Raw genomic sequence first — 25,506 nt, 5'->3', positions numbered from 1 at the left:
AGCATTTCTCAGCTGTAAACATGTCTCAAACAAAACAGCCTTCTTAAAGGGAACATACACCCTCAAATCAAACTCACCAGTTTGTGAATGTAAATGAACTCCTCACTGAAGTAAACTGTGGGGAACACCGTAGTGATGATGTGCTGTTTGAGCTCCTCCTCATTCATCACCACCACCATCACTACTTCTTCCTCTCTCTGTTTCTCAAGGTTAATAAGGTCACTCTCACTGAGCCTCAGCCTCCATCTGTGGAGAGGCTGCCAGGACTCAAGAGGCAAAGAACCCAGAGATTTCTGAGCTTAGTCGTTGGTTTTTTAACCTTGAGAACACACATCTGTGCACCAGAGATAACCCTAGAATAGGCAGGGGTTACAGTTTCCCTCTATATACTATCACCTGTTAGCAAGGGACCAAAGTTCTGAACAGGCCCACCAGGCACAGGTTCAGGCTTCACCTGTAAAATGTCACTCAAATTAACATGTACCAACTAGGCAGAGACTTAAAAAGACCACAAAGGGATGCAAAGGAACTGCAAAGAGACACAAAATGGCTACAAAAAGACACAAAATGACCTCAAAGAGACACATTTATTTCAATGGGACACAATAAGACAGCAGAGACACCAAAGTGTTGGTGAAGATTCTCAGTCATCCAGGTCGTGTTAATCTTATGTGCTATATCGTAGCCAACTGGACTTGCTTTACCCAGTTAGAACTGAGGAAGCCTCTTGGATGACAGGTGAAACGTCTTCAAGAAACTCAAACCAGTTGCCAGTTGCCTACAATATAGCACTTAAGATTGTTTCTTGCCTGTATCTTAAGACAGAAAACATCAAAATACATCACCATCTGTGGATAGATCTTACCATTTCAGGGCGTCATTCTACTTGACAGCTTACATTATGAGCCGTTTGGATATTTCAGACACTTAAGTGACACACTATGTACAAGTATTACAATAATATCATCAAGAATACAGATGTTTATTTAAATATGATCAACTTTTTGACTAACTTTCGAGATAGTTTGATTTTGTCCAGCTTAAGCACATATTTATATGAACCTAGTTTGTTGTAAAGAATATTCAGCATGTCTCTCTGCAAGGACATTCAAATAAACACAAGAAATTTGTGCTCTAGAGAAAGGATCAGCACTCAGTGAATAACCTCCTACTGTAAGCCCTATGATAAGCTATTATGGCAAGGCTTAACTATACAGACCAGTGAGCAGTGATAAGTAACACGTCTTTGGGGTCATCAGGTGGGAACCTCCTTTCACCAGTGTTTCGTCTAGTTGGTCCCACGACACCTCCAGGAGGCTAGACAGTGATCTCTGGCGTCCCAGAGACACTCCCCTAATGCCAGGTCTCACTGCTCCCCACACCAACCCAATAACCTCCTTTACCTTACTTACACATGGCTTTCTCAGCCCAAACAGCACTGCCACCTTCAACAAACCCAGGCTCCGTTTATGCAAGCTCCAGGTAGTGACTGTGCCGATACTGCCTTTCCTAGCACATTCACCATACCCTATTTCACACGCTACATATCATAACTCCATTATAAGTTAAAGGAGATAGAGAAGATAAACTTACACGTTTTCTCAGCCCAACAACAAACCCAGGCTCCGTTTATGATTATTTGCTTGTATTGATGTTTGAAGGATGACGCCATATGAATAGATGTATTAGCTGTTGCCTACTCCACCCATGGCTTTAAAATCTACATTCACATCCCCACTAGAAGCAGCCCACTGGGATCCATGCTTATCCCTTCACAGAAAAAGAAAACATCCTTGCAGCACGATAAGAATTCAACAGTACACCCACAGAGGCGAGTGCAACATTAAATTTGATTCACTCCGCTGTTAGATTCTGGTCAGTGACTTGTGCTCTGTTTTTCCTCCTCTTTTGGTGTAAACTCGCCTCAGAAATTATTGCAGAAGAGGAGGAGTGTGAATCTCTCAGCCTTGGGCCTCCAAACTGTAGAATCTCTCCGCTGACTGCAACCAAACAGCAATATAAATGTGCTGACGTGTTGGTGGAGGGTAAGCATTGTGCGAGTGTGTGTACACAAGCATGCAGAATCCAATTTCCTCATACTACTCCCCACATGAATATGCGAGCAGGGGGGATGAATGACTGAAATAGTGTGAATGAAGGAGTTCCTCACCTACTCCCTCTTTAATCTTACACTCCCTCTCATTACTGGCCCCCATAGTGCCATAAACACACACACACACACACACACACACACACACACACACACACACACACACACACACACACACACACACACACACACACTGCTACAGCATCATCTTTTATTTATCTTTTCACTATCTTTAATTTCATCACTTGTAAACCTTTTGCTTCTGGTTCTGACACCCAGTGATCAGCCCTGAGGCAGTGCGCCTTCAACTCATATTCAACATTCAGCCTGGTTATAACTCGAAGCCTGATGGTGAATCAGGATGCAGATGATTTCCTTTTCGAATCTCTTATCTGTCTGTCATGCCCAGTTGTTGGCTTGCGTTTTATCTCCTCATCTGTATTCCAAACAGAGATTGCAGTCAGATAAGAGAGAAAGAAACAAAATTTCATCCCTCCCCTACACTCTCTCCTCACAACCGCCTACCTTGCCTTCCCACCTCCCTTTCTCCCATTCTGACTCATACTGAAATCCCAGTGAGCCTCCTCAACCCCCCTCACCACTCCCCCCCCACCCTCACCCCTCCGCTCTCATTTGTGTTTTCTCTCCCTTTGATTGCCAAGCTGGCTCGAACGCGATGAGCAGGGCAAGAGAGAATGAGCAAATGAAAAAGATAGAGAGAGGGAGAGAGGAGCGGTGGGATGGAGACAGGGAGAGGAGGAGGAGAAGGACTCTGCTGCCAAACGTGCCCGTAATGAGGATTCTGTCAAAGGAGAGCAGGGGAGGAGGAGAGTGTGTGTGTGTGTGTGTGTGTAGTGGTGGTGGTGGTGGTGATGGGGGTGTGTGTTGGAGGGAGATGGAGGTTTGGAAAGAGTGGGTGTTTATTAGTGAAACCCCTCTCGCCCCCGCGTCGTTACCTCCACTGTCTCTGTGCTCCTCTTGCCTGCAAGATTTGTGAGATCGCAAACCCACAGTCACAGTCACACACAGCAGCAACTCCACATCCGCCCACACACACACACACACACACACATACACGCCTTAGCAGAGACAGATTCTGTGAACCCTTTTCTACTCACAAACTTTTAATATGTGTTAATATATGAGGAGGGAACACGCGTGTAGTGGCGTACGTACCTCCTCAGTGACATGTGTTCGTCAGCCTCTGGAGCCGATTAAATGGCTCCAGCTAAATTGACTTACCTGAGATGCACATGACGAGATTATTCCTGTGATTTCATTACATTTACAGAGCATCTGTGGCAAAGGATGCCCACATGGGCTGTCCTTTTGCAAAGTCATATGCCGTCTCGTCTCATCTGCTGTAACTCCAACAGTGACTCACACAAAACTTCACAACATTATGCCAAAGTCATATGCTGAATGTAATCAACGTGCAGTGCCAGCTGTATGTGTGTGTGTGTGGAGCGTGGGCGCATGTGTTGGAGGGGGGGTGTCAGTGTTAGAGTGAGTGAGTGCATCTGTTTGAGTTCAGCGTGAGGATCTTTGGAATTTTCTGTGCAACTCACCAGGAATAGTTGAAGCAGCATATGTGTCTGTGTTTATGTGTCAAAGCCCATGACATGTCCTTTATCATGTGTCTTACACATACATAAACTTGTTAAGATGAAGTTCGACTTTCAGTGTGAGTGAACGTCTCAAAATCAGTTGGATAAAAACTCACTGACCTGTGGGACAGTCATAACAGACTCATGCCGCACATTCAGTTCACAGTTACTGTGTTTCAAGGACACAAATATCTGCAACACATTCTCACTCCCAAAGCATCAAATATGGACGCTTTGTCAGTGGCCCTACACATCAAACTATGACACTCTACGTACCCTCCAGTGTCAGTTTTGGACACTCAGAGACAGACTGTCAGTTGACACTTGTTACATGTAATGTGTCTTTTCAAAATAAACCTTTTGTTTTCACAGGAAATATAAATGCATACAATCTCTTTTCAAAATAAACCCAGCATGTAGGAAAAATCTTCATTTTAGGTTTAATTCCATAAGCCCAGTTCAGACCAAAGACTCGCCACAAGACAAAACCATTTAAGAACGTTGTAAAGAAAAGTCGCAGCAGTGTGAACTGGCCGTCTGAGCTTGACTCAAGCCGGCTGATGATGTCACCTGCAACTCAGCTGGTCGAATCACCGGCAGCTGGTTTTAGAACACAAAGCACATCACCTGTTTCTACAGCCATGGCAGGTGCTCCGTCCCCACTGAGCCCTCTGTTTCCATCTTCATGGTGTGCTGGTGTCGGATGGTGGGTTGCTGCTGCTGATCGCTGTATGTGCTTATGCCCCCTCCAACACACACACACATTCTCATTGAGTAACTAATTGGTGCTGCTTACTTTTATTATTGTGGCGTATTTATTATGAGCATAGTCCTTCTGATGCTCGTTTTGTTTTTGTTTTTTGCGGTTTCATCACTACTACAAATGCTGCTGTAGCCAGTATCTCACTGTCACTGTCCTCATTCATATTTTAAGAAGCTGAAAATTATATTCAGCCACAAAATAAATCTTAAAAGCTGGAAATCAGAACAGAAGTACAGAGATTTGTTGCACAGAGATGATACACTGTCTCATCTAGTTGCATTAGTGTGAACCAGCGGGTTTTTAGAACATTGCAGAAAGGCGCATTGCAAGTAGTTGCCTGTTTAAACTCGACTCGTTGCAAATCTTTGGTCTGAACTGGGCTTTAGGTTCAGGCATAAAAGCCTGTTGTAAGATTTAGAAAAAACCCCATCATGATTTGGCCGTTAAAGTACGTTTGTCATTAACGTAATGTAGCGTCATTTGACATATGTCACTAGCTTAGTATGTCACACATACTAACACACTACATTGTTATTAAAATGACTCAACTGACATTTGTTTTCACACAGGACATGAACAGCTGTCTCCTGGGTGAAAGTCTAGAGTTTGCTTGATGCATCCCCTTCCGCTCCCGCCGGCCCAATGCAGACTTCATCGCTCTCTATACTAAGGCACTTGCTCTGAGCGTCAAAAAATGCTGCCAACAGGTACGTCTCATACTGTACTAAAGGGTGCCTATGTGTGTCAGTATCTGACACCAACAGCCACTGACTAAGCATCAGTATTGCATGAGTTGGGAGTGAGAATGTGTTGATTTAAAAAGAACAGTCAGTTAAAGGGCCAGGGTGTAGGATTTAGAGGCATGTATTGGAAGGAATGGAATATAATATTCATAACTATGTTTTTATCACCGTAGAGGGAGTGTTACAATATCTACATACGGAGCGAGTCTGCCATGTTGTTTCTACAGTAGACCAGAACAGACAAACCAAACTCTAGGGCAATTAGAGTTTTTGCGTCAGCCACTGTAGTTCTCCCACACGCTTGGCACAAGGGGGAGTTTCAGTTGGTTGCAGTCTGCAATCTCACTGCTGGATGCCAGTAAATCTGACATACTACACCTTTGAAACATAACACTTAAAAGCCTGTAAATTACATATGGTTTATATATACACAACCAACTATTATTTTCTTGATTAATTTAGCTGCTTGGTTTATGAAATGATAAAAAGAATGGTGAAAAATATTGATCAGTGTTTCTCAAAGCCCAAAATGACATCCTCAAATGTCTCATTTCATCCACAACCCAAAGGTATTCAGTTTACTGTCATACAGGGGTAAAGACACAAGATGATATTCACATTTGAGAAGCAGGAGTCAGAGAATTTTTGACTTTTTCTGACTTTTTTGTGGAAAACAATTACTCAAACCGATGATCAATTATCAAATTAGATGGCAATCAATTTAATAGCTGACCAATAATTGACTGACCACTGCAGCTCTAATCGAGACACCATGATACTGGAAGCTGCTCTTGAACGCAGCATTCTCTGCTACACCCAAACATTTGCTGTGTTCAAATGGGGTCATGTTTACCCTGTTCTCCAGTAGAGTCCATATGAGCGCCCATGTGTTGTGGTATTCACAACCTCGTAAGTAGGAATTTTCCGAGAGCCCCAAGTTCACAACTTTGTGTACACATCTTCCCACGTCATAAACACGAGCTCACAACTTCCATTCAAGTGCACCAATTGTTCAAACATAAAACGCTACTGTGAGGATCCCAGCCAAGGTTTTAAAAGATAACAATCATGTCAGATTGGATTTTGGCGGCACAAGAAATGTACATCTGTGATGGAAAATTCCAGCCAAGACACAGTTTCAGTGGAGAGTTGAAGCAAGCTAAGACAGAATATATACTGACGAGGATACAGTCACAGTGTGGAATAAGGTGATTTCAACAACCCTGAAGTTACATAAAACACCTGTTTGCTAAGTATTGTCAGTGCACAACCTTGGCAGGAGTCATGAAATATAGTTTTAGTCCTTGATTAAGATATTCAGTAAAACTTTTAATGAATGAGGTCATGAGATACAGTCACCAGCTTTCAGTCCTACAGTCTGTTACACTCTGCCTTCTTTGTTTAAAATTCTTTCTGTTTGGCTCCTCTGCACTGACACATCACTCCGTGTACTCATATCTCATATTGTCTTTTCGCTCATTCTTCCCCTGTCACTCCCTCCATCTCTTTTTGTGAATTATACATTAAAAATCAGTCGAAATGGATATACTCCAAACAGCTAGTGCCAGCAAATATGCGTCACGCAAGCCTCTGGCCTCAGTCTCTCTTTCTCTGTCTTTCTGTCTGTCTCTCCTACACTCACACACGCCTTCCTTCATTTCTGTCTCTCTCACCACTTGTTATGTGGATCCCATTTCAGTCGTCTCACTTTCATCTCCCTGTCATTTTCCTTCTCTTTTATTCGTTACCCTGTTTTTCAACCCCAGCGTTTTCATTCTGCTCCATCCTCAGCCACAGTGTCCCACTCTTGTCTCACTGTATTCCCCCATCTGTCCTCCTCCTCCTCCACTCCAGTCATCTCTAAAAGTCATCTCCTCCCACCTCCCAGCATCCCAGTGGGGGGAGACAGAGAGATAGACAGACAGAGCGAGGGAGAGGGAGAAGATGAGATGGGGGCAGGAGACATCGAGATATGATTGGGCTGGAGGAACCCCCTGGTGTCAGAAATTCACCTGCAAAAACTCCCTGCTTCCCCCGCTTTTCTCATCTGTATTCACAGTCTCTCCTCCTCCTGCTCTCTCCTCCTGCATCATGCCTCCTCACCTCTCTCTCTCTTTCTCCCTCGCTTCCTCTTTCTCTCTCTGCCTCCCTCCCTCACCACCTCTCCGCCTCCCCCTCTCTGTCCTTCTGTGTCTCTTATCATCCTGCATTGCTCCACCTGCACTGTGGTGCAGCACTGACAATCAGAACTCTGCACACATACACACGCGCACACCGGCACACAGGCGCACACACACACACACACACACTTAGAGACTCGCGCACACACACAGGGAGACACACGCCCACCACTTCCGGCAGCCCCCCTCCCTCCCTCGCTCTCTCACACCTCTCCACTGCAGACACGAAACATTCTACAACCCCTGGTGTGCCAGTGCTTCATCAAGAGACACTGCTAGCATTACATCAAAACAGTAATCTGCATTCACACACAATGTGGCTCAAGTTACAATCGGAATAAGAGGATTATAATGATACATGTCATCTCAATTCAGTGCCTCACATATGAAATTCATTAATAAAAGACAGTAATTGACAACAATGATAAAATAAGATAACACAGTGAGAGTTAAACAAACATGTAAGTGTGTAATTTGCCCAATTCTTGCTCTTCTGCCTGCCTGCTTTGTGATCTGGGGATATACAGTACTGTAGCACACAAGTTAGACGAGAGTAACTTCTGTTACTGTAAGAAGTAACCTACATAGACACACACACACACACACACATAAGTATATGTAGACATTCCTGATTACTATGCCAAAGAAGTGAGCCATCCAGCACCTTGGCTGAATAATTTAGTGACATGATGAAGGAGCCTGTATGAGAAAAGAGGAGGTTTGGCTCTGGATGAAGAATCATGTGTGGGAGATTTATAGGAAGGACACAAGACTCTGTCCCTTTAATTTGGTGTTGCTAGGGAAATGAAGCTGTTTACTCTAGCGTCAGCCACACACCGAAGATGTCTGCCTGAACTCTCCATGCACCCCCTTCACATGCACACACACGTACATATGCACAATCTTTCTGTGTATGTTCCTGTCATTTGTTTCAGCAGCCCCGCAGGTCCCCCTCCTCGTGCAATTTGTCACCTCACATCAAAGTCATTCAAAAAGACATTAGAGCAAAGATGTGATGAGGAGGACATGTTGCACTTCATTAATATGAAATTACTAAGTTGGAAGACAAAAGTAGAAGGAGAAAGTTCGTTGTTGGGCCAATCCAAAGGGCTATAGGACAGCTGAGCTACAAATGGGAACAAGTAATCCATCCTGACATCTAGTGGCTATTGTGTGGAACTGAGGGTGTGTATGTATGTAGGATATCTGTCTGTCTGTTTCTTTCTTTATATAATGTGCAGACCTTTAAGCCCCCTTCCCCCAGGCCTCATATGTAGGTCAAGGCCTACGTAAGAATTACATAACTACACATTTTAGACTGACACATTTTTTTCCTGATTGTAACAGAACATGTTTATTAATATTATAGACTTCAATAGACTAAACCATTTTAGAATTGACAATGAGTCTAATTGGAGAGGTAATAGGGGTGTTAGAATTTAAGCAATTTGGCCTGGTACAAGATTGGAAAAATGATCAAATAAGTGGCAAGATGTTGTCCCTTAGAACAGGCAGCAATATGCATGTGTGTGTGTGTGTGTGTGTGTGTGTGTGTGTGTGTGTGTGTGTGAGTGAGTGTATGTATGTATGTATGTATGTGTGTATATATATATATATATATATATATATATATATGTATATGTATAAAAAATATTGAACATTAATATATTATACATATTATACTGCAGTAACAAGAGCTAAGGTAAGACCTTACCTTATTTGTTTATTTACTTCATATCTATGTATTATATTATATTATATTATATTATATATAACACTACAAAATATATTTATATATATATACTCACTAGAAAATGTAAAAGAAATATTGAACATTAATATATTATACACATTATATTATAGTAACAAGAGCTTAACATTAATAATGCAAATTATAATAAAATAACACACAGTCAATATCTTAAGGAAAAATATATTATATTATATTATATTATATTATATTAAGTATAGTATATAATATATGTATATAAGATTACTACAAAAATATATTTAATTACAAAAAATGTTTTAAAAAAATATTGAACATTAATATATTATACATATTATATTATAGTAACAAGAACTTAACATTAATAATACAAAATCAAATAGCCACAATCAAAAATATTATATTATATTATATTATATTATATTATATTATATCATATTATATTATATTATAACACTACAAAATACATATATATATATATATACTCACTAGAAAATGTAAAAGAAATATTGGACATTAATATATTATACACATTATATTATAGTAACAAGAGCTTAACATTAATAATACAAATAAAATAACAGTCAATATCTTAAGGAAAAATATAATATATTATATTATATTATTATATTATATTAAGTATAGTATATAATATATGTATATGTATGTAAGATTACTACAAAAATATATTTAATTGCTAAAAAATGTTTTTTAAAAAATTGAATATTGAATATAAATTGAATTTATATTATATTATATTATATTAAGTATAGTATATATTTTATGTATATTCATATATATAGAATTACTACAAAAATATATTTAATTACTCAAAAATGTTTAAATTATATTGAACATTAATATATTATACATATTATACAGCAGTAACAAGAGCTGAGGTAAGCTCTTACCTTATTTGTTTATTTGCTTCATATCTATGTATTATATTATATGTATAATAGTAAAATCTTGATTGCAGGACTTTAACGTATAATGGAATATTTTAACGTGTCTGATATTGCTACTTTTATCTATGTGAAGGATGTGAAACGGACTAATAAACAGTGCGCACAGGTTACATTTTAAGGGGAACTTACTACATTACCCAACTGCCTTTGCTGTGACGCCATCAGCATAATATTTTTGATCTAGCAGGGCCACCATACTTGTTGTGTTTGTTTTAGTGAAAGCAAAGATGGCGAACGAACTGGACAGAGTACGAATCTCAGCTGCGGAACTCCGAGCTGAAGCGTCGAATTCAGTCAACATTTCTGACTGTCAGAAAGGTGAGAGAAAGTGCAGAAGAAACTTGGAAGGGATACAATCGTAAAAAAGTCGTTAAATCCAAGCGAAGAAGTGTCCCAAGTTAGCTGAAAGTAGCCTACGGAGTTGCTAACTTTGTAACCAGCTAATGTTGTTAGCTAGCTAGCTATCTGGCTGGCCATTCTTTGGTCCCGCGCGGTCTGTTTTAAACGCCCCCTTCGACCATAGCGACAACAGATAATTTATGTGCAGCTGTTGTCACGACTCAACCCTGTTTTTAATATTCTTCGCACTGTTCTTCATATTTATACCCCATATTTTAAGTACATTGGTAGAAGGATTGTACCGTTGACGATGAATTGTGTTACAGCAGATAACATTCTTGTAACTTAATTGTTATAGGTAACGTTACAGAATTAGCTGACGTGAACTAACTTTAACGGTTTCGTTTTCCGCTGAATTTGGAGCTACACCTTTCCCATATATACTTTTACCAGTCAGGGAATGCTTTCTGACATTCACTGTAACAGAGTTTCTGTTTGTTAAACGCTGTGAATACATGACTTTTTTCGTGTAAATGATGCAGTGTTTAATGAGTGACACCACTGTGTAAATATGAATACGTTTGTTTCCTGCCTTTACTCATATTCTACTTCTAGTGGCTTGGTTATAATTAATATTGTTTATTTTTCTTATTGTCAACAAATGCCATAAAAAGAGCCAGGTGTAGTTTGTCTCTTTGTATAGCCCATCATTGTTGTCCTAAAACTATACAATCTAACACACACTGTATTGCTTTTATCAATACTTACTAGAACATCAAACACATCACAGCTGACAATATTTATCAAAAAATGCACTTTTTGCCCCAGTTGAAGAGACATGAAAACAACAATGCCCTGTCTATTAAGTCTATTAAACTATGTATTTGTGACACACTTTTTCTGTCTCTAGTGGAAAGGATTGGGCTTGGGGCTGAGCGCCACAGACTGGGTAGGGAAGTCAGAAAGAGATGGTCTGTGGCATTGTTAATAACTAATTGCATCAGTCTTATTCTTTAGTACTTTTACTCCATCTACTTAGTTTATGTATAATTTTGTCTCTCACCATTTTAATTTCTTCTTTCCATGTTTGTTTGTTCTTTTAGATGAGCAACAGGAGCATCACATACACAAGCAGCATAGGAAGCGTGATGGAAAGCGTCCTGAACTGCAGCGCTACCAGCCGGCATCCGGACATGGACGGCGTCACCGTGACAGTGAGGAGGGAGAAACTGGTCAAAGTGATCCCCTGGTCACTGATTCACATGACAATGATCGACCATCACAGAGCGAGAAAAAGGGTGTCTCTGAAAAAGTTTTAGAGAACCATGGGTGCACAGACGGTGGGGCAGGCACAGACAAAAGGGAAGATGACAGGATGAGAGGTGACGGTAGTAACGCTCAGAACTATCGAAAGGGCGGCCACGCACAGTCTAAAACAGAAGTAAACCAAGAGAAAGGCTTTGCTGAAAATGACAGAGAACATCAGGAGCCTGCTGAAGCTGCTAAGCCAACACGGAAAGCCCGCAAACCAGACCGAGAATTTTATCAACCTGGGAGTCGGAGGAGCATCCAGGGAAAGGATTGTGGAATTGGAAGAGAGCAGGATAAGCCTCCCCCTATGAAGAACAATCAGAAAACTGAGCCAGATTCCCAGCTGAGTACAGGTGAAAGGGAGGGGAACAAAAAAACTTCTATACATAAGCAGGGAGGGAAAGATGAAGAAGGGAAAGGTACACAGGAAAACGCAAAATTATCTAAATCCAGTGAAACAAACAGAAAGCAAGGAAGCAGAGATTTGAACAAACCTCCGTTACCCTCTGATGCTTCGGTTGAGAAAATTACTAACAAAATAGAAAAACTCAGCATGAAAGGAAAGGGCAAATTGGGATGTGAAAGCCAAACCAGTGAAGAGTTAAGTTGCAGGAGAGGGGAAACAACTGACAAGGAAAGGAGAGTCCAAGGGGGAGGAACAAAAGAGGAGGAGGAAAAGGTAGAGAAGAAGAGGGAAAAGGGAAATCGCAGGAGACGGGGAGGGGAGAAGGAAAAAGAGAGGAATCAGGATTCCAGAAGAGGAGAAGATGAAGCTGGTGGAGGAAAGATAGACCGGGGGAAAGCTGAGAAGGAAAGAGACAGGAAAGCAGCAGAAGCAGACAGGGATAACAAACCAGGAAAGATAGGAGAGACACATCAAAGCAAAGGAAGAGAGAATCGTAGAGAAAGCAGAAGAGGAGACAACAACAACAACAACCGGTCCAGAGACCCTGAGAAAGATGCTGCTAAGACAGAAAGAAATTCAGACAGGGCTGTAGAAAGAGGCGATAGAAACAAATCCAATGCAAACATCACAACACCAACCTCAAAACGCTATTCCAAATCAGATATTCGACGCTCACGGAATCGAACGTACAGCAGTAGCTCAGCCAGCAGTGTGACCAGCCTTGATGGTCCTGGACTAGGGATGGTTGTTGAGAGTACAAAGTGGCCACGCTTGGAGCCTCGGCACAATAACAAAGAGGGGATGGCAAATAGTGGAGAAGGAAGAAGGAGTCATTTACAAAGCTGGACAACCAATGGGGAATCATCTACAGAATCACTGGAAGGGAGTGAGATGAGTGACATAGCAGAAGATAGAAGGAGGAGAAGACGTGGGGAGGAAGAACCAAGTGCAGATAAGCGGAGGGAAGAAAGGAACAGACCAAAGGGAAACAAAGGTGGCAGTAGAGGAATCCTGAGGGTTTCTATTGAAAAACAGTCAAGTACCACGCCACAAAGTGGGGTGCAACAACATCGCAAACCGGGTTTGGTTCCTCGTGGCAGAGGTGGGGGTATCCTGGTGCTTCCAGCCCGCACAGACATCTCTCATTCACCTGAGGTTGGACAAAGGCTTCTTTTTGGTGGAATTAGGGGAGGAGGAGCTAGCAGGAGTAGAGGAGGCAGAGGAGGAGGAGTGAGACGACTCTGGGATCCAAATAACCCTGACCAGAAACCTGCTCTTACTAGCACCCAGTCATCACAGCATTCATCTCTCCAGCAGCCTGTATATCTTCAGACGGGGACCGGTTATGGACAACTTCACTTTCTGGACACAGACGATGAGGTAGCAGGCAGTCCTCCAGTCCCCCAGGGTGAGCACTTTCGATCCCAGCAGGCTGCTGCCATGGCCTACTACAAATTCCAAAACTCTGACAACCCTTACGGCTACCCCATGTCTACCGGCAACCCACATAGCCCTGGCACCGCCACCAGCCAGCGCTATCCATATCCTTATCACATGGGGCCGTACCAGATGGCTTCCCCTAATGGTATGTACCCGGGCCCTGGTGTGAGCCAGTTCTGTGGGAGTTACAGGGGAGCAGGTTATTCCCAGCCTGGTGCAGGGGGTAGTTTGACATTTGAAGAGGTGGAGCAACAAGCCAGAGGGGAGCTGGGGAGGCTGCTGAGGGCTGCGGATGCACAGGAGCTCCAGCTCAGTAACCTGCTGTCCAGGGACAGAGTGAGTGCTGATGGACTGGATCGCATGGCCCAGCTCAGGTGAGGAACTGGAGGGGGTAGTTAGTGGTATTTTTCTCTGTGTGCCAAAGTGACATATTGAAAAAACACTGTCCTGTTACACCCTCCTGTTTTCTAGAGCCGACCTTTTGGGGCTATATGAGCAGGTCATCCTGACAGACATCGACTTCTCAGACTCACAGAATGTGGATCAGGCTTTGTGGAAGAATGTCTTTTACCAGGTCATAGAGCGTTTCAGGCAGCTACTCAAAGACCCCACCTGTGACAACACCCCTCATATAAGAAACATGCTGCTCACGCTACTTGATGAGGTAAGGAATGTGTGGGAAATTCAGACAGGGTTTCACAAAAAAAGGAGGTTACAGCAAGGGAGGCAGATTGGAGGTGTGTGTCGAGCATTAAACGTCTGTGAGCAGGATTTATAATCTTGCTTGATAGGTCAAGACAAATGCTAGCAGCCTCTTAGGTTCTTAATTGGATATGCAGTCTTGATCTTGCTTAGTATTTGGGTAAGCACTGGGATAAGTAAGGCCCAAAATTAGTACTGTTATTTGATAATGCTCAGTGTATTTGTAGCAAAAACAATTTAAAGCTTTAATTTCTTGAGGTGGTAACAGGCCACAATAAATTCACTACTCTTGTCACTCTTTTAGGATTTTGAATTTAAGGTCAGCCTTACAATTTTGTATATGTACATGCATACATTTCATATGACTAATCGTGGAAAATAACAATGTTTTTCACTGTAACTTCATTTGTCGTCATCACCGTCTGTGTTGTGCAGGGGGCAGTATTCTTTGATGCGATGCTTCAGAAGCTGCAGGCAGTGTACCAGTTCAAGTTGGAGGATTACATGGATGGCATAGCTATCAGGGCTCGGCCATTGCGCAAAACGGTACAGCAATGCTCCTTTTAGTCTGTGTTTGCACTTAACATGTTTAAAAATGTATCAAATTGCATTAATTGGGTGATAAAAATGCAGCTTGAAGCTTTGATTTCAAAGCAACAGAGTGGAAGTCACACAGCTTCTAACATGTTAAATTTGTTTAAGCCAGGCAACAATCAGTTGCCAGCAATTATTTGCTTGCTAGTTGTTAATTTTGTCGATAATTACGGCCTAACTGAACACTGTATGTTATGAATTGTCAAAAGTTTCTCTTGCATTCCTTTGTATTTCAGGTGAAGTATGCACTTATCAGTGCTCAGCGCTGCATGATTTGTCTGGGAGATATAGCACGTTACCGGGAACAAGCCAGTGACTCCGCCAACTATGGCAAGGCTCGCAGGTAGGCTGTCATTTAAGCATTCTCTTGGAATTGTGGAATTTCTTACACATATTAAAAGAGCCTGGGATGTGTAATGGCATTAAACATTTTTAACTCGGGAGGCTACATAGTCAAAATCTGGTCATTACTGTGTCCCAAGAAAAAGTGGTCTGGTCTGGCTTTCTTGCTGTGGGGAAGTTGTTATACCTGTTAGATTACTCCCAGACAACCGATTACAGTTTAGTCCTGATTATGTTGTTTTTTTTTCTTTTTTCTAAAATGCTACGTGCTGTAGACGAGAAACTTTGTACTGTAATACATGAAGTTCCTTTCTAGCTGTATATGACCTATTAGATGAAAACCTTATGATTTACAGAAGAAGCAAAGTTTCTCTGATGATATCTCACGGCTACACATTTACACTTTTTCGTAGTTGGTACCTGAAAGCCCAGCAGATTGCCCCAAAAAATGGACGACCATATAACCAGCTGGCCCTGCTGGCAGTCTATACAGTAAGTGATGTGTAGTTTAAGCAGGGATGGAAGTTGAGAGTTGGATATTTGGCTGGAAATGTTCTCTGCAGGCATAATTAGATAACTGGAACAAAGTAATTTACTTTTTTGGGAATGACTGTATATCTCCTGGCATGTCCCTGGGATAATTGTAAAATACAACTATATTTTGAGAAACGCTCTGTTCGCACCCACCCACTGTGTGTCCTTTTGTAGGATACCTTCCTCCTCTCACTCTCTTTTCTCCTCTCTCACTTACAGAAGCGGAAGTTGGACGCTGTGTATTATTACATGCGCAGCTTGGCAGCTTCTAACCCTATCCTGACTGCAAAGGAAAGCCTGATGAGTCTGTTTGAGGAAGCTAAACGCAAGGTCAGACACACACTTTGGTCATTCACTTGTGCCAAATAATTCACCTTTATTCTTGGACCAGAAAGTTCAGGCAGCACAAGTGCTTCTTCTTCACCAAGTTTGATTGTTGTAGGCAGAGCAGCTTGAGCGAAGGCGGAGGCAGGAACATGAAGGAGGCTCCAGGGGCCCCGCAGTAAGAGGAAGAGGAAGAGGGGAAGACGGAGCACGTGTGGAGATTTGGATTCGCCCTAGTGGACAAGCAGCAACACCATCCACTCAGAGAGGAGGTAGCGAATCCAGCAGAGACTCTGAGCAGGATGGAGAGCTGGGCAGTCTCAGTGCTAGTGATGTAAGATCTCTTTTTTTCACTCTCCCTCAAACTCGCGGACACATTGAGTCTCGTGTCATATGCTTTTACTTGTATGCAATAAAAGAAACCGGCCTCTATGTTCATATTTTCAACAGGTATTTTTTTGTATGTTTTTTCCCCAAAACACTGAAGATGTGTTTTCTTGTCATGTGCTGTCCTGTAGGGCTTATAGCTATAAAAAAACTGCTGCTGCCAAATATGAGTAATACTTTTTTGCTTTGGGCCTTCTCTTTTTTTCTCCAGCTAAACAAGAGATTCATTCTGAGTTTCCTGCATGCACATGGAAAGCTCTTCACTAAAGTTGGGTGAGTAATGTCTCATGTATTCCTCTTGAATTCGTAGACTGAATGAGTTTAAAGAAACTATTTATTTTTGTGTTTGCCTTTTGGGTCTGTTTTTCTGTATTATATATGAGCGTGTCTGTCTCGCCCATACAGCATGGAATCCTTCCCTGGAGTGGCGAGCCGTGTTCTGCAGGAGTTCAAGACACTACTCCAGCATGGCCCCTCGCTACTGGGCAGCACACACATGCTGCAGATCATCACTATTAACATGTTCACCATACACAATGCCCACAGCAGAGGTGATGCTTCACAAACACACAAACATTATTATCATCAAACAACAAATATTGCGTCAAAGCTTTAATACATTGTGTTAATCTGCAAAATTAATACAAATGTGTTGCTGGTGAACAACTTATTCTATTTTTATGGAGGTGATTAACGGCAATTTCATTTCATATGTTGTGTAAAATGTGACTCCATTAAAGAGCATCAGCGACCATTGTAGAGTTAATAATGACTCTTTGACACACTTAAATCTCCCATGCAGTTCTTTTTTCAACTTGAATAACAATTAGAAAATCAACATGCCTGCTGTGGCTGCACACGAGTCATTGGTGATATTGATATAAGAGTGTTGAGGAAGTAATGTTCCAAATTTTTGTCTCTGTCAGGTGAAGATGGAGAAGTGCGGTCAGTTTTACAAGAGCAGAGCATCGCCCTGGGTCTCGGCATGTTCGCACTGCTGGTGCAGCGCTGCACGGAGCTGCTCAGGGACACTCCTGCAGGTACACACACAGTGAGATCCACTAGAATATGATCAGCAGCATTTATTGAAGTGGTAGCTCTACACATATCTAATTCAGGGACTTTGAAATTAAGGTCATTATTAGTATAACGTTTTTTATCTATGTCAGACCAACAGTTACATGACAAGAATTACAATATGATCCCACAGCACATCAGTGGAAATTATTCATAGAGCTAGTTGGTAACAGTGTATTTGAACATGCAGTCAGCTTTGTCTGCCTTGATCATCTGTTGTTCGGCTATGTGGCCGAACAACAGTGACAAGTGACTTTGGAAATTTCTGTATGAACCAAAGACATTTCGTTTTACCTTGTAACAGTGAAATCATGTTAGAAGTAATTTCAAAAATGTTTTTACCTGCAAAATGGGATGAGTTTTCCAAACTTAGTTGTACATTACATCTTGGGATAAACATAACCGATCTTTATTTGTCATCTGAGATAGCATTTTTAAGTTTTATGTCGGACTAATGCTGCTGTTTTCCACAAAATGTCAGTTTCAGCTGGTTTTGTTTGATTGTTTTAATGTTTGCAGTATTGCATCTGAAAAAAAAATCTCTTTCTCTCTTTAGAACCAGTCCCCATGGCTGATGGAGAGGAGGAGGAGGGTAAAGCGGAGGAGCTCGAGGGTATGGTGAGGGTCTCTGCCTTCCCATTGGACCTTAGAGAACTACTGCCAAGTATAAAAGTCTGGTCTGATTGGATGTTGGGACAACCAGACCAGTGGAACCCACCACCGTGCAGTTTAGAGTGAGTGCTTTATACCTGCATTAGCAGGCAGTGGAAACAAGTTGTGAACATAAAATTGACAAGCCATCATGTTTTAGATAAATTAAAAATAAAATGACAACAATATTGGTAATTTTCACTACTAGTTAATACTATTGGTTCATCTCATGGCCTCTACTGGCACTTACACACACACCATCTCTCTTGAGACAGTAGTTCTTTAAAATACTCAACCCTCACCGTCGTGTGTGGCTTTTCTTCCCTGTCAAGTTGTAGCCCTGATGTTTGGCAGTGCCTGGCTGACCTGTGTAATGTGCTGGCGCGTGTGGACCACGAGGAAATGCCGCTGTACAAAGCCGACACAGAAGAAGTCGAGGGAGATGAGGAGTTGACTGTGCTGCAGTTGAGGGAGGACTGGCTACTTGCTGGCTTTGTACCACTGCTCGCTGCACCACAGGAACCTTGTTACACAGACAGACACACTGACATGGTGAGTGGAACATAAAAGTGTATTTAATTATATACATTACATACTCTTGTGAAATTGCTGAATATACTACTGATTAATCTTCTGTCACCTTCAACATGCCAGATTTTACATGCACCCCTAGTTGTCATCTTCTTGTTCTCATACACATATACCCCCATTCTCTTTCCTTAGGCAATAGCAGCAGATTGTAAGAGAGTGACTGTGCTGAAGTACTTTCTGGAGGCATTGTGTGGTCAGGAAGAGCCTCTGTTGGCCTTCAAGGGAGGCAAATACGTCTCTGTGGCAGCTTCACCTCCACCTAACCAGTCAGTGGACACAAGGAGCAGGGAGGACTCTCTAACAGAGAAAGAGGTGAGTGTCTTTGTCCCACTTTCTCCTTTAATATTTCCTTTTCACTTGACTCCCTCTGTTTTTAATCTCTTACTGCACTCCTTCCTTTTAATATTTGACCTACACAAAATTATGTAAATTAAATCTTTATTGTAGTTCGACAGAGTCTGTTGAAAGAATTGGAAGCCACATTGCTGAAAACGTGTCTTATTCGTGTCTTTGTCTGTTTCGCAGGCTGATGATGTCATAGTCGAGGCAGAGTCGTCTCTCTCCGCATCAGAGGGGGAGGAGGATGCCGAGGAGGCGGGAGACAGTGAGAATGACATCAGAGAGCTGAAGGCACGACGCCACGTCCTTGCCAACAAACTGGCAATGCAACAGAAGCGCAGGGATAAAATACAGGTAAAACAGTGATATACATATGCAACAATAGATATTCAAACCCGGAAATAAATTGTCTGTATGTTTGACATTTTTCGGTTAAGCGAATGATCAAAAAAGGATTAAAATCAATGAGGAAAAATTGGGGATGGGAGACCCATGTACAGAGGCAATGTCCTTGCTGCAGTGTCCGTGGGTTTCAGTTCTGGCCTGTGGCCCTTTGCTACGTGTCATCCCCTCTCCTCCCCTTTCATGCTCAAACACTGTCCTATCGAATAAAGCCAGAAAGCCGAAAAAAAAACAAAAAAAACAAAGGTTATCCGCAGCCTTAGAATCAGAACGGCCTGTTCAGTTTCAGTTAGTTGAAAAGGGCAGGTCTATACAGTTATACCATGTGGTGGCAGAGTTTAATTTCACATCAAATTTTACGTGTGTGTTCCAGGCGGTGCTGCAGACGGGCGGGCAGTTGGAGCTGGAAGTGAGGCCTCTCTTTTTGGTCCCAGATACCAATGGATTCATTGACCACTTGGGAGGGTTAAAGAGACTGCTTCAGTGTGGAACATACATAATAGTTGTGCCACTCATTGGTAAGACTCAAAGACAGAGACAAGAATTTAAAGGATGACTGTGCTCTCTAGCAAGAGAGATGGTTTAAATTGTGGTGTTGTGATGTTTAAAATGATAAGACTGCCCCATGTGTCTTGTGTTCAGTGTAGAAACAGAACATCTTTGTTTACGTATAGTCTCGGTGGCATTTGTGTTTCTCTCTCTCAGTGATCACAGAGTTAGATGGCTTGGCTAAAGGCCAGGACAACTTTGGTGGAGGAGTGGGGTCAGGAGGACGCAGCACTGGTGGTCGAGGCAACTATAATGTTAGTGCGGCCCATGTGCGGGCCGTGCAGGAGAAGGCCCGGTTGGCAGTGGCTTTCCTAGAGAAAGGATTTGAAGCCAGGGAGCCGTGTCTCAGAGCCCTGACGAGCAGGGGAAATCAGCTCGAGTCTATTGCCTTCCGCAGTGAAGACACCTCTGGACAGCAGGTGAGAGCCCAAAATAAATGATTGTTTGCTTTTAATACCTTTTGATAATTTGGTTTTAGATCTGCAATGATATAAGGCTGTTAAAACAAATGTTTATCCTGTTTTTCAGTGACTTAGTTTTTTAATTCTTCCTCAGGGTACCAATGATGATGTGATTCTTTCCTGCTGCCTGCACTACTGCAAAGACAAGGCAAAAGACTTCATGCCTGACCAGAGAAGTACGTAACATTGACTGTCAGTTTTCTGATTTCCTCACACACATGCAAAATAAAGTCTTCTGAGTTTATACCTTACTACTCTTTGGCTTGTTGCCCCACACACAGACGGGACAGTGAGGCTCCAGAGGGAGGTGGTACTCCTCACAGACGACCGTAACCTGAGAGTGAAAGCTTTGACCCGCAACGTCCCGGTCCGAGACATCCCTGCTTTCCTCAGCTGGGCCAAAGTTGGCTGAACCAGGCTAAGGTGCAATCAAAGGAACCCAACTGCTGAAGCCTGCTTGCCACTCAGCCAGGAGAGAAGACACACTTAAGCAGAGAAAGAAGAGGAGGAGATAACAGGGGAGAGGAAATGATGAAGAAAGCATAGAACCACTTCTTATGAAACACAAATGTAGTGAGAGCAGGGTGGTTTCAATGAGCTTTTTCCCCCTTGTGATGAAGTGTGTGTGTGTATGTATGTGTTAAGATCAGTGAGCTTCCCGGGAAAGAGACAGGGAGACTTGACAAGTCTCAGAAAGGCTGGACTGGAGGAGAGGAAAGAGGTAAAAAAAAAAAATATGGCGTAATTGGATTTGTGAGTTGTCTGGTCCAGCCTTGAGTCTCTGCGCCTAGTTGGAGAGTGTATACTCTGCAAGCAGTATTCAAATTTGAGGCTGATGGTAGAATAAGGCAGAGAGAGGGACTGTGTTTATGGTCGTTTAATTGATTAAAGACAGCAGTAATGAAGGCCATAACCGGCACTTTCACACTTCTCTTAGGGCCCAGTCATAAAGACTGCTGTGGCCTCTACAGCAGAGCTGAGAGGAAGGTAGGTGGAGAGAGGCATAGCTGAAGGGTCTTCGTCAGGACAGTAAAAAGTGACAGATTGAAGTGAGGGTTAATTGAGCCCTCGTGCAACCTCAACACCTCCAAGGAATCGCATGCAGGTGTGGTATTTCCTGTAAACACAGGAAGTGCTCGATGCCTGTTTGGTTACTTGGGTCCAGCTTGATGCTAATATTAAGTTTGGGTGTTAGGAGAAAATGTTTTGAAGTAATCAACAACAAAAAGCATTGGTTAGTATTTGGTTTTTAGCTCATGTGTAAAAAGCTTTGTTTCGTTCATGGAGGTCATTTTTTCCATTTTGTAGACTTTGAAAGGAAGCATCTGCAAAGTTTACCCAAAACAGAACCATAATTTTATGAATACAGTTGTTTGTTTGTTTTTAACAGATCTGTGTGCAAATGTATTTGTAATGTCTAACAAAGGCATGAGCATTGATCTATCAAGATCACTCAGTTGGCTGTAGTGAGTTTTCAGTTACAGAAAATTATGCTTCATTGACTATCTTGATGGGATTTAGCCCCCTGAGTGACGTCCCACCCCTTGATTATTTAAAATCTGAAACAAAAAATGCACAAATACTGTTTGACCCAGGTCTGCCTCGACAGGCACAGTTTTAGGAGATGGTTTGGTCTTTGACATTGACTTGCAGATGCATTATTATCAAGTACCATTGTTGACTAGTTCCTTGTCTTTTCATTTTGACATTCAGTCTTTGGTGCCTTTCAGTTCATGCCAGCACTTAACCTTTTTCATAAAACGTTTTTAATCACCAGTACCAATTTTCCTCTTCAGAGTGCAATGTTCCCTCACTTTTTTTTAAGGACACCCAATTTTCTTTAGTTGAAATAAGATGCAAGTTCAAGCAGCACCTCACTGAGACATTGTCAGCTGGGCACATGGATCCACCAAGGCCAAATGCCCTATGCTGCAATGCAAACAAAAGTGAAAAATAATTTATTCACTGCCCTGTGATTTGTATCCACTCCAAAATTTAATGAGTTCCTTGGCCCATACCACACCCTTCCACCCGATTTCATGAGAATTACAGCAGTACTTTCTCTGTAATCCTGCTGACAACCCGAACTGAAAGCAAAACCTTCATGGTGGAGGGAACAGACATTTAACACAAATGTTGTATTTGTGCTTTTGCTTGCTCTACATTGCTTTGGGAGACGGTGTTAGGAGATTCTGAGTTATAGTGTATGTTTCTGTGTGCATTTGAGCCGGTGTCTGGCTGCTCAAAATAGTTGTAATCTACACCTGTGTTCTCTTATGATGCACCATACACCATTCATCATTCACTCATATGGATTTAGAAGAATACTGTATGTAAACGTGGCTACACTGCTTTGTATTTGTCCTGTACCTTTTCAGCTCGGCTCGTACAACTTCCATCAGCAGTGGATGTTTCAGTATTTGTGAGAACCTGTAGACATGTTTTAGTTTCTTCAGCCCCTCTGTTCTGGTGGTACTGAAGTGTTCAATGCAATCTACTGTGTTAAGTGGCTCGCTGCAGTGTTTCAGTGTTGGAGCAAATGTAGTAAATACATAGTCAGTTTAACACATCACATTTTCGTCATGCATCATTAAAAATGTTTTAAAGGCAAGTTTTGTTTTTTACCTAAACAATGTTCAGCTAGAGAAGATAGATAGATAGATAGATAGATAGATAGATAGATAGATCTTTCACACAGCGAACGTTTTGAAATGCATAGGTGATAGTAACACTAACGATTCCTCGTTACACTCATATGTTCCCCCAAGCAATACCAGGACCCGAAAACTGAAGCAGCACCAAACTTGCCAAGCATGTAGGGGAACTATGGTGGCAGATGCGAAAACTTGGATGGTCATATTTAGAGCCAGTGTTGAGTTTGTCCCAGGCCCCCAGGAAGAGTGCCAGATTTTGAAGCCAGTTTGACATAGTGGCCAAACTGTGTAACTACAATGTCCGTGACCATTATATGGTGCCATTGGGCCCAAAAATATTTTTCCCCATAGAGTAACATTGGATAGAGATGTCTGTAAATTGGTGGATACATTTTTTTTGTGTCACCACCGCCATACAATGACTTCTGTCACTATTGGGATTTGATCCAATCAGATTCAGTATGAGAACATTCTGAAAATCTTAATCCCCATTCAAGTGGAGGGCTAAACCATAAATTAGCCAGTGCACTTGCTCTGTTGGCCCAAGCATGTGGAAGATCTGAGTAATTTTTTACCTTGGAAGTCCAACTTTTTTTTTTAGCTTCACGCGCCACTGAGCAATGCTCTATTAAGTTTGCTGGTTTGTCTGTTTTGGGCTACCGTAGAAACAACATGGTGGACTCCGTGGAAGAGGACCCGCTCTGTATTAAGATATAAAAGCTCATGCTAAAGTAATGAAAACACAACAATACTCAGTTGCAGGTGATTATAAATTAACGAAAACATTCTGCCAATTCATCCCCATAAATCCTACACACTGGAACTGTAAATGGAAATCAGCCATCAAAATGTATGCTGCTGTTATTTTTAACATTCATGTTAACTTTATCTTAAACCTTAAAGTAGAAACATAGAGAACCTGATCATCAATACTGGCTATTTTCACTACTGTTTATAATCTGGCTATATGAAGGTCTTGTGTTTTTTTCATACATTTAGATTACTAAATGAAAAAAAAGATTGTAACACAAAAATAATTGGACAGAGTTACTGAACACAAACAGAAATTGAGTATGTGCAAATTCTGACACCACAAAACGTAATAGAATCTAATAATAAACCCTGATATTCAAATTTATTCAAAGCTAAAATGAATACTACACATAACCACATTATCTACAGGAAGTTGTATGTAAATCACTGACAGACCAAAACCTTTACACGTGTGCCCTCATGTGGTAGCTGAGGAAGATAACACAGGCAGGAGTGATGGAGCCAGGGAGACAGTACTGAGCTTTGTATGTTGCACTACAATACAGGGAATGTCTTGATGAAGTGATGAAACAGACCAACACGAGGAAACCGGTCACAAGGACATCTGTTAGAAATTAAAATTTAATGAACATGATCATTATCTAGACATGCCTCAGAGACTGAACTGCTCTGGTTCTGTCCTGATATCCATTCATAAGGCAACATTTTGAACTCAGTGCACTCTCAGTACCAACAGCATAAGATCAGTGCTTGGAGGCTTCTTGCTATTCAGTTAAATGATACGACTTAGTCTTCTATTGCAGGCATCTATTTGTAAATGTGCATCTTAAGAGAGCCTATGTGGGACAGATGCTTCTTCAGCATGTAACATTTGTACACAAGCACAATCATCACAAATATGTCCAGTGCTAGTTTGAAAAAACATCAATGGTCATACTCTGGGAATTTTGTATTTACATTACATACACACACAAATGACTGTGTGTGTGTGTGTGTGTGTGTGTGAGGGACAGAAAGTTCTGCAGCCTATCCATCCATATCATTTGCTTCAGTGTACTTCTGTGCCTGGATACAGACCACACAGGCAGGACCCGATTCCCATCATCATGACAACAGGGCTACCGAGCAACCAATCAAAGCCCTCTGAGCCCCATCCTGCAAGCCGATTGGTTTCTCAGCCTGCAGCCTGTTGTGGAATGCCCATCTTTAACCTCTCTGCTGCCATGCACATTGCATATATCCTATATTTTCTCTCGTTGCAGATTACAGCTACATGTGTAATCCTCCGAGATGTTGTGTCACGTTTCCACTGACGTCAGGAGTTGTTTTTCGTGCTAGAACTGGAACATCTTGATGAAATGTGTTTCTGTGAATATAGAATAAACAAAGGCTCAGCTACACAAATATAGGCTTCCCTGATGTAGCATGATAAAAAAAAGGGACAGGGTCAGAGATGGAAACATCTATAGCACATCAATGGACTTGTTGTCAAAGTGTTTGGGGACTGAGGTGTTGAACCTCCCTGAAAT

At 41.9% G+C, this 25,506-nt stretch overlaps 1 protein-coding gene across 1 annotated transcript; it reads left to right on the top strand.

Moving 5' to 3' along the window:
- Nucleotides 1-10,300: 10,300 nt before the first annotated feature.
- smg6 (SMG6 nonsense mediated mRNA decay factor) lies at nt 10,301-23,158 on the top strand. Its single transcript, XM_050039564.1, has 19 exons — nt 10,301-10,418; nt 11,543-13,970; nt 14,068-14,260; nt 14,734-14,844; nt 15,129-15,235; nt 15,648-15,726; nt 15,988-16,098; nt 16,211-16,426; nt 16,691-16,752; nt 16,885-17,030; nt 17,406-17,519; nt 18,113-18,290; nt 18,540-18,759; nt 18,931-19,110; nt 19,324-19,491; nt 19,913-20,057; nt 20,245-20,507; nt 20,644-20,725; nt 20,831-23,158. The coding sequence occupies exons 1-19, from the start codon at nt 10,328-10,330 to the stop codon at nt 20,959-20,961; spliced, it is 5,025 nt and encodes a 1,674-aa protein (XP_049895521.1). The 5' UTR covers nt 10,301-10,327; the 3' UTR covers nt 20,962-23,158.
- The last annotated feature ends 2,348 nt before the right edge of the window (nt 23,159-25,506 follow it).

Source organism: Epinephelus moara, chromosome 3 (genome assembly GCF_006386435.1).
Source record: "Epinephelus moara isolate mb chromosome 3, YSFRI_EMoa_1.0, whole genome shotgun sequence".
In the NCBI taxonomy this organism is placed as follows: domain Eukaryota; kingdom Metazoa; phylum Chordata; class Actinopteri; order Perciformes; family Serranidae; genus Epinephelus; species Epinephelus moara.
Note: the sequence above shows the minus strand (reverse complement) of the source record. Positions and strands in the feature narration are given on the sequence as shown.